The 9,491-nt window shown below is 40.2% G+C and overlaps 2 protein-coding genes across 2 annotated transcripts in view; one reads left to right on the top strand and one right to left on the bottom strand.

Annotated features, from left to right (window-relative positions):
• Positions 1-2,537, bottom strand: part of taf6 (TAF6 RNA polymerase II, TATA box binding protein (TBP)-associated factor) — a 47,673-nt gene extending 45,136 nt beyond the window's left edge. Inside the window, exons 1-5 of the mRNA XM_037687528.1 lie at positions 2,439-2,537; positions 1,113-1,270; positions 935-1,021; positions 673-826; positions 531-587 (exon numbers count right to left, since the gene is read on the bottom strand). Coding sequence (XP_037543456.1) covers positions 531-587; positions 673-826; positions 935-1,021; positions 1,113-1,268 — 454 coding nt within the window. The 5' untranslated portion in view covers positions 1,269-1,270; positions 2,439-2,537. The remainder of the gene's footprint in view (positions 1-530; positions 588-672; positions 827-934; positions 1,022-1,112; positions 1,271-2,438) is intronic.
• Positions 2,538-3,262: 725 nt separating this feature from the next.
• mrps31 (mitochondrial ribosomal protein S31) lies at positions 3,263-7,781 on the top strand. The gene is made up of 7 exons (XM_037687527.1): positions 3,263-3,418; positions 3,822-4,250; positions 4,423-4,584; positions 6,742-6,885; positions 6,963-7,039; positions 7,174-7,314; positions 7,379-7,781. The coding sequence occupies exons 1-7, from the start codon at positions 3,324-3,326 to the stop codon at positions 7,612-7,614; spliced, it is 1,284 nt and encodes a 427-aa protein (XP_037543455.1). The 5' UTR covers positions 3,263-3,323; the 3' UTR covers positions 7,615-7,781.
• The last annotated feature ends 1,710 nt before the right edge of the window (positions 7,782-9,491 follow it).

Raw genomic sequence — 9,491 nt, 5'->3', positions numbered from 1 at the left:
AGGAGCATTAAGTGTAGAACCACTAGACTGAGGAACAGCTTCTACCCTGAGGCTGTTAGACTCATGAATCTCTAACTAGAATAATCACTGTGAAAAACCATATCATGTTGCTGCTGATCTGTTTCATGTTGCTGCTGATCTGTTTAAATGTTGATGTGTTCATGCGTGCACATCTGCTCACAGACTCATGTTCATGTTTGTGCTGATGTTCAATGTTTTTATGTTATGAGTGCTTAGTGTATATTTAGTTGATGTTTTTCTTAGTTCATATCTTAGATGTTATTACTGTTTTTCTTATACATTTTATTGTTGGATGTAACTGGGACCCTGTGTACATAATTTCGCTCCACCACATGTACCACATGAGGTGCGAATGACAATAAAGAATCTCTGGCTCTGACTCTCTTGTTGGAGGACAACTGTTCTAACCACTCAGCCACAGCCGCCCCTGAAAATTATTTCCAAAGTTTCTTTCACGTTTAGAACTTTGTTTCCGTTTTAAGATAAAGAAAAGTGAAAACAAAGCTAACCTGGTGGTGGATTTTCTGGAATTGATGGCTGCATCCCTTCAATACTTAACCAGTGAGCTGCGGGTTAATAAAAAAAATTATTCACTTCGACCCTTCAATTTAATGGTAAAAATCATCATGTAGTTTTGATAACTGGCGATACCTTTAAGAGAAACATCTAGAGGAACTCTTGGAAGAGGCGTGTTTATAATGTCGCTGAGGTCGACCTCCTTTTCCTCGTAAAAATGAAGCTCCCTTCCGCCGCCACTCGCGAAGCGAAAAGGGATAAACTCCTGCGACTGGAACCCATACAGGGGCTAAACAAACAAACAAAAAAATAATGTATTTAAAACAGAACTGAAATTCATCAAATGACTCAAACCGAAACCACGTGCGCAGAAAACATGCACGTCATCAACCCTTACCTCCACATTTTTTAATTTGAGAGCGTTGTCGATGTCGTTGGTGGTTAATTTCCGTCGTTTTCCGTGATGCATAAATTTCAGCGCATCCTATGTAAGATTGGGGGGGGGGGGGGGGGGGGCATCAAACATCATTCAAAGGTAATTACATTTATATTCAATTTGACAAAACCTCACTCACCTGTGCAATTTCTTTGATCCGGTAGCTGACCTCTTCACTGAGGGCTACGCAGCTGTCCTCCTGTAACTGCCCGACGCCGATAGACTCCGCCATGGCTTTCATCGACTCCGTGGGCAGGACGACAGAACACTGCTTCTGCCGGCGTTCCTCCGCCATGGCTGGTGTAACAAAACAGAACATCAGGACACTGCTTTTTACCTTGCATTAATTAATTCAAACAACACATAGAGATTACAAGATACCATGAAGAAAATAAACTATAGTATTACAAAATAATACTGACAGCCACTATTTTGTAATCTGTGCCATAACCTTCTAGCATATATTTATTCTGCTTAAAGTGCATTCTTCACCTACTGACAGTCCTTTAACTCCAGTTCATTTGTGTCAAAGACTGTATCTTCCTGAAGCTCACTTCTTTATTTGTCTAAAACATGACACAGCTTTTACTACAGAGAAACGTATGAGGTTAAATCACGTCGCAGCAACAGGTACAAGATTTCCCTTGCTTATATTAGAAACACGTCCCTAAAAGAGGAACTTCTCACATGAAGTGTTTCATTGGGAAACTAAAAACAATCAGAACAAGTATTTTGATAGCTGGTCTAACACCTCTAAACAGCATCAAGTAATCTATAAGACAAGAAAAACTTACAAAAGCACAATATTTCCACAATGAAGGATTGTGGAAACAACACAGTCCTGACAGAAACCGGTCAGATGGTGCATGCCATAAATACAAATTACAAGAAAAAGACCAACAATAAATGCAACAACTACATTATATTTTTGCACGTTGTTATCACAGTCGGTGAGAAGTTAAACACTGATGCTCATCCAACCGAATATGGCAAACTTTTTCCACATAAACAGACAAGGATTTCTACAATTAGCCCAGCCATTTGATTAAAATAACCACCTGCATCTCTCCTGAAGGTACAATTAAATCAACTTGAACAACTTAACATGAAAACAGACGTTTTGAATGATCACATAAGACGCGATTTTGTCTGATAATGCATCACGAGAAGACCGAAAAGATAACATTTATTTACGGTTACTTAAAAACACTTCTTGCATGTAAACACACGGAGCTCCGTGAAAGCGGGCAAAGCACTTTTTTTGACAAGTAACTCACAATGTGCGGCACCAAACGTATAGACACAGAAAAAATGCCAGATCTTTAAAACAAAAAAGGGTGCCCTAATTTTAAAGCTCTTACAGTCTGCTTATATATTTAATAATAACTAACGTTTGCGCTAAATGTGATGCCTGTTAGCTCCTATGCTAATAATGTAGCTTCCGTTGACGGTTTTTTTTTCTAACCTGAGTGAAGTTCTCCTTTTCCTTCTCGGTTGAAGCAGGAAAATTAAACGAAAACAAAATGTTAATTTTTACAACAAGACTGATGTTGCAGAGTTATTTCTCTTATGATAATATCCATCTTTCAACGTGAAAGGCTAACTTGATCAAGGACTGCAGCTGAGACATTCACTCCTGAATTAGCGCTTACGCTCTGTCGCCATTTTGAGTCACGTTCCCTGTTGTAATATCGCGAGATTACGTTGACAGCTCCATTTGTACACTCCACCGCTAGCAATTGCGTTTTTATTCACCTAAATGAACACCACGGTGTTTTAAGAATAATTGCTTTATCTGATAATCTTCATTGGTAAAACGTAGCACAAATAATAACGTTAAAAAACAGTTTCCCCATAAAGACCGCCACTAAACTCATCGCGTTCTCTGATAGGTGTTGTGCTCATAAATGCACCCCTGCCGGGAAATCCACCCACGTCGTCGGAAACGTATTTTTAACCATTTATTCACTAATAAATAAAAGCCAGAGGTGTCAAACGGTCCTGTATTTTTGATACTTTCAAGAAAATTTGTGTGCAGCTATTATAATTTATATGTACAGAATGTGCTTTGCTATTTAAGAAAGCGTACATTACTTTCATTTTTTAAGCGAGATGCACAATAAACAAATTGCTATTTAGAATACAAATCGTCGTACTATTGTCAGACATAAAAAGCACCTCGTACAGATAAATAAACATATTAAAATGAAACAGAAGTTTTCAGGTGGATAAACGGACTTCCGGCTCGATGCCGGAACAATTGTTACTGTCAACTTTTCCGGTGGGGTGGCTTAAAGCGTAGTACCAAAGGAGAACGTTGTAACGAAAAAGGGCAAAACAAAAGACGAAAATGTACCGGCTTTTATCCCGGACCGCGTGTGTCGCGCGGAAACATTCAGTCTGCGTTCACGAGCCGTGCCAGACTAAATGTAAAAAGGCGTCCAGGTGAGTCTGGGGACGACCCGGGAAAGAAATTAGGACCTTCAGAGAAACATGGCTGCTACTCCGATGTGTTACAGAACAGCTAGGTTGAAGCTGGATATTAAATAGTTCGGGCTTTACTAACATTTATTAGAGGACTTAAACTTTAAATGGATGTTATTTACCTGCATTATGAGGCAATACGAATTTGAATCACATTTCAGGTTATTGTTTCCAAGGCAACTGCCATATAACGTGATTTGTGCCTGTATAGAAACTCATTCATTTAATTAGACGTGCACAGTGAAACATCTCTACCAGCACCATATTTCTTTATTTACTCTGATTAATCAGTATTATAATAATAATAACAATTTACACTTTTCTCTCTTTCTGATTAAGTAATGTTGTTTTCCTCCTAACTTAGGACTTTTAATGGAGTTGGAGTCAACACTCTCAGCACAAGTTCATTCAGACTCTGCGAAAAGAAAGACCCTCCTGGTCAAGGTGAGACAACAAATGCGGAGAGAGAAAGTAGTCAGACACAAAAGGCCGAACAACAAGTGGAGCCGGCGGTGTTGAAGGAAGACGATGGACAAACCAGTTCTCAGGAGGCTGGGGTTGAAGTCGAACGGGTCTGGTCAAAGCCAGGACAAGTCAACGCTGCTAAAAGTGGAAAGGAAAACCTCCTGGACCTCCTCAAAGCCATGAAGGTGGAAGTTACCAATAAAAAAATGCTGAAAAAGCTGACGCTAAGTCAACATTTTGAGTCTGCTGTACAAAATCAGTCCAAGCCAAAAGAGATGGCGAGCACCAACAGTATGTTTCAAAAGGCGACAATGAAGCCGTCACAAAGGTGAGAAAACACAGGAAAGTTTAGTCTTTTTAAAGTTCGTGTTTCTTCTGTTTCACTCCATTTGTGCTGTGTTATGCCTCAAAACAACCTAAGTCTTTTGTTTCATTCGTGGAAACTTTCCTCCACTTTGCAGAGCGTAGCTGAAGCTCATTTCTTTGCTTTGTGTTTTTAGCGAGACTTTGGATCCTTATTTGACTGCAGCATCATCCGCCGCCGCCTCCACTCTTCCTAACAGCCACCAGGCGGAGTCGGAGCTGCTGCAGCTGTTGAAGCAGATGCGGCAGCGCAAAGACCTCCCCGACGCTCTGAAAAATGGCCACGCCAGCAACATCAAGTACGTTTGCTACGTACTGTATATGCACATACATTAAGTATCGCTGCTGAAAGTTGAGCAGTAATAATGAGTTAACAGTAAGTACAGTACAGAGCTTTGTGTGTGTCATCTGTAGTGTTAGCAAAATATCTCATGACGCAGGGGACAGATTTTAATCAAAACGTGGCTCCAGTTTGAATGGACATGTCGCATTTCACCTGACTTTTAAGTCAGCGAGGTAGGTGTAAGCGGGTCAATCCAAGTATTGATGATGTCCGTGCCAACGTCCTGCAGTTTAAATCTTAAAACTACACATCTTCAGCTACAGAACAGAAATAAATTAGCTTTGCCTTTTTCAATTTCCAATGTCCTGGATGACTGAGAATCCACAGCAACATTTGATACTAACATTAGTGTCGGAACGTATCGATGCTAGCTAACATGATGGGATCGATACTTGAGTTTGTTTTTACGTTCAGTACTTCACTTTCCTTACAAATATACAATTCTGCCCTGGAGGAGCCGTCAAGTGGCCTTACTAAATGTAAACACTGGGCCAAACGAGCCCGTCAGATAATAGTTCGTTCGGTTCTGATTGCACAGACTTCAGGCGAGCGCTGCGTGTGACGCCACGTCTTCTTCTGCGAGTTGCTTCGGGACCGTGGAGAGTTCACACTGGAGCGTGATGGAGGTCACGTTTGTTGTCATGTGAACGACCACACAAAAAATCAGAACTGAAAGTTAAGACCTGCAGTGTGAGCAAGCCCCTGCATGAAGCGTGGCGGGCGCTTCCCATTCCTTTATTGCGTGAATGTTTATGAAGCGTTCACACCACTAAGAGTTCCACTTCTAAATTCTTCCGTACATTTTTAGGCATCTTTCTCTTTCCACAATTTTTGTGCTATTTCAATAAATCATAAATCAAAACGTTCAGCTCTTTCAGGAGAAGGGTGTTATGACTTTTGCTGTTGGTGCAACTTTAGCTGTTTGAAATATTTAGTCTTTTCTGCCACTTTTTTTTTTTCTCAGAAAATGAATTGAGCTCATTTTACCTCCTTCAAATCTTTAGATGTGTTTACAACCTTTTACTGCTCCTTTCACATTTTGTTCTGGTTCAGCTTCTGTCAGCTTCCTTGTGCAAATTTAAACTTGTTTTCAGCTAATTTCAGCTGGGTTTTTTCCAGCTGGTTTGTGCTTGTTTCAGATTTGTTCTGCCAACTACAATATTTTTGTGCTTCTTCAAACGTCTTTGTTATACTCCTTTCTGCTGTTTTCTGCAATTTTCAGCTTTTTCTGCTATTAGCTGTTGATGCTAATTTAGCTTTTTCAGCTAATTCCACATTTATTGCACTCATTTCAAAAGTTTTCTGCCGAACTCAGCAAAAATGTGCTCGCTGCACTTTCTTCTGGTATTTTAAGCTTCTTTCTGCTACTTTAGCTACTTTTCAGTTATTTTTTGCTAATTTCAGCTTTTTTCAAATCATTTCCACTTTTTTGTGCTAAATCCTGCTTCTTTCAGCAAACGTGTTCTTTCTGCTTTCTTCTGCTCGTTTAAGATTGTTCTAACTTTTCAGCTGCCTTTTAGCAATTTTTTGCTAATTTAAGCAGTTTTCGAATAAATTCACGTTTTTTGTAGTGATTTCTGCTACTTTCAGCCTAATTAACTTATTTCTGCTAATTTCAGCTTGTTATGCTCCTTTCAGTTGTTCTGCTAGTTTCAGCTTTTTCTGTTGTTTCAGCTACTATTTAGTCGTTTTTATGCTAACTTTGGCGTTTTCAGCTAATGCCATGGTTTTTTTTTTTTAGCTCATTTCAGCTCTTTCCACTTCCTTCTGGTAGTTTAAGCTTCTTTCTGCATTTTCACCTACTTTTCAGCTATTTTCTTTTGCTCATTTCCGCTTTTTTTAAGCTAATTTCCTAATCTTTGTGCTTATTTCTGTTTATTCAAACCTAATATGTGTTGTTTCTGCTTTCGTCTGCTAATTTAGGCTTCTTCCGTTTCAGCTACATTTCAGCATATTTTTTAGCTAATTTCAGCAGTTTTTCAGCAGCTTCTTCTACAATAAGAATTCGCACTGCATTTTCACAAGAAATGGATAAGACGTTAATACGATGTTTATATTTTGATGAGTGGGAGACAAAGTGTCTATTCAAATCTTATAAACTTTATTTCCTTAGAGAACTTATCGCCAACATGAAAGTAGGGAAGAAGACCTTTCCCCAGAATGCCTGGTCTACCGATCAGATCAAGTATGACGACGACAGGCAGGGGTACCTACAAGCTGAAGGAGTCACCAGCGAGCTGGCCAACGACTTGAATAGGTGACTGCTTTTCTGACATCTTCAGTCCGGTAATATTCATAAAGGAACTTGTGTTCATTGTGTGGTTTGGTTTCTAGCACGAACATCTTCCCGGTAATAAGACTGAACGTCTTCTCCACCTCTACCAATGAAAACGAGGCAGAACCAGCAGTCGGTAAGCAGACTTATAGAATAAACACTCGTGCAGTACGGGAGAGATGAAATGTGTCGCCTCAGTGTAACCGAATCATTTGGATGTGTTTTGGAGACTTTGTTTAATTTAACATAACACTGACGTCATATTTTCAGCTAAACAAACTTTATGGGACGTGGACTTTGCAAACAAATTGTTTCTGGCGACCAACCAGTCGCCACGCAACCGCTTAGAGGAGATGATCCAGTGGACCAAGGAGGGGAGGCTGTGGCAGTACCCGATCAACAACGAGATCGGTGAGTCGTAGAGTCTTCGTTTTACTTTAAAAGTTGAGCTCGCTGACACGATTCCGTGCATTAGGCCTCGAGGAGGAAGCCAGCGTCCCGTTCCACGAGCACGTCTTGTTGGAGAAACACTTGGAGGAGGGGTTTCCTCAGCGGGGGCCGGTCCGTCACTTCATGGAGCTGGTGCTGGCCGGTCTGTCCAAAAACCCCTACTTGACTGTGCAGCAGAAGAAGGAGCACATTGCCTGGTTCAGAGACTACTTCCACCAGAAGGAGGACGTTCTCAACAACACCGACGTCTACCTCAGCTAAACTTGAGACGTGTTTTCTGGATGTGGACACCTGTCTTCCAGCGAGGCTTCCTCTCTTCCCGTGGCCGTCCCTGCAGAGTCGCAGGTTTGAATAAAAACGTGGCAGCAGGATGGAATCTGAAGATGTCCAGAGAAGAAAGCGAACTGTTATTGTATCATAAAATTTAAATATAAAAGTACATTCGTTTTTTTTTTTTTTTTTTTACTGTTAACGTCTGTAGAATCTCATCTGGCTACAACGTGCAGCTAATGTGACATAAAAACAGATTATTAATGTCAGAGTGATGCTTTTATGTCGAGTTTGAATAAAAACGCATCAGTGTTTAAACTTAACGCATCACCTGAGAGCTTCACGTGAAAGGAGGAGTTGAGGGAAAGATTTTTGTATCTCGCTAAAATGAGGTTTACAGTAAAAGTCAGACCTTGAACTCAACACTTAAAGTGCTTTTAAATTCAAACAAGCTCCTAAAAATGTGCTACGCAAGTACGCAGATCCCCTCTGGTGTAAAAACACCCTCCTCACACTGACTGATGTTTGAAAGTGAACACATTTTCACAATTTGGCCACTTTTCCTCCATTAACAGAGCGATTGGCATGATTTGCCACTTTCTTTAAAATGATGCTATATTTGGTTTGTCCGCTAGATGGCAGCACTCACCACTGTTGTGTTTATAAAAGAAAAATATTGATTTAACATCAGGATGCTAGACCATGACAACCAGTTAAAGCAAAAAAAAAAAAAAAATTCTTCATATACATAAAAACTGCCTATAAATAAAAGTTAGAAATAATTGTGAACTTCTAAAGATAGTGCAAAGTGATGGTAAAATGTTTTGTGAAATCCACAAGAGACTAAACTTGTTCAGAGGGAAGAAAGAGACGAAGTGCAATAATCTCGGCACCTTTTCTTCCTGTTCGTTGCGTTTGAGTCGTGACGTCTTGAAGACATTACAACAAGCTGCAGGCTACGAACAACATTATGACCCTGGTGTAACGGCTTCACTAATACGCTGTGTACATGTATATGTTAGGGTCTTTATTATCGCCCAGTAGTAGCTGAGAGTCATCCCCAAAACAAGAGTGTGACATCTTGTAATGTTTCGTGTTCAAGGCTGACTAAAGCTACGACTCAAGATGATTCTAGTCAAAAACTCTGGAATAAAAGCCAGAGTCGTACTTTGTAGCATTTTTTATAATCATTATGACAAAATATTTACTGTAACAACGATAACTTAGTCTTTAGATAAATTCTTTAGTAAATCCTGGCCCCCAAAAAAGTGTCCATTAAACTTAAATTCTGCAGCTACGTGTAACTATACAAATCTAATAAGTGAAACTATTAAACTAGTTTATTTACAGGTTTCATTTAAGTGAACCTTTTAATGTATCTGAAGATTTATATTTTTTTATAAAAGCAAGTCCATTGAGACAGGCTTTTCCACCACTGGGTCCTTGAACGCAGCATGAAATGTAACTAAAACCTGAATGGGATGAAGGCGTCACCGAGACTAGCGGCTCCTGCTGGGTCCTGGTTTGACGTTGTGTACCTGTGCAGTAAGTGAAGGCAGCACCGAGGCTCTAGATTTGAAGCCGTGAAACTAAAACTGTAAAGAATGAACGGTCCGTGAAGGCAGCACCGGGACTTCAAAGGCTCCAGGTTTCAAGCTGTTAAACTTTAAAGATTGAGCTGTCCGTGAAGGCAGCAACGCGGCTCCAAGTTTGGATATGTAAAGACTGAGCGGGCCGTGAAGGCAGCACCGTGGCTTCCGATGTTTCAGATTTTAATCAGTGAAATTGTAAAGACAGAGCGGTCCGTGAAGGCAGCACAGAGGCTTCAGGCTCCGGGTTTGAATGTAAATCTATAAAGACTGAGCGGT

Source organism: Nematolebias whitei, chromosome 14 (assembly GCF_014905685.2).
Source record: "Nematolebias whitei isolate Nwh7 chromosome 14, NemWhi1, whole genome shotgun sequence".
Classification (NCBI taxonomy): domain Eukaryota; kingdom Metazoa; phylum Chordata; class Actinopteri; order Cyprinodontiformes; family Rivulidae; genus Nematolebias; species Nematolebias whitei.
This window is presented reverse-complemented; position numbering and strand designations above follow the sequence as displayed.

Coding starts and splice junctions, on each gene's coding strand:
- mrps31 (XM_037687527.1), top strand. CDS start 3,324: ATGTACCGGCTTTTATCCCGGACCGCGTGTGTCGCGCGGAAACATTCA. Junction 4,585..6,741: donor GGCCACGCCAGCAACATCAA/GTACGTTTGCTA, acceptor TTATTTCCTTAG/AGAACTTATCGCCAACATGA. Junction 7,315..7,378: donor CCCGATCAACAACGAGATCG/GTGAGTCGTAGA, acceptor TCCGTGCATTAG/GCCTCGAGGAGGAAGCCAGC.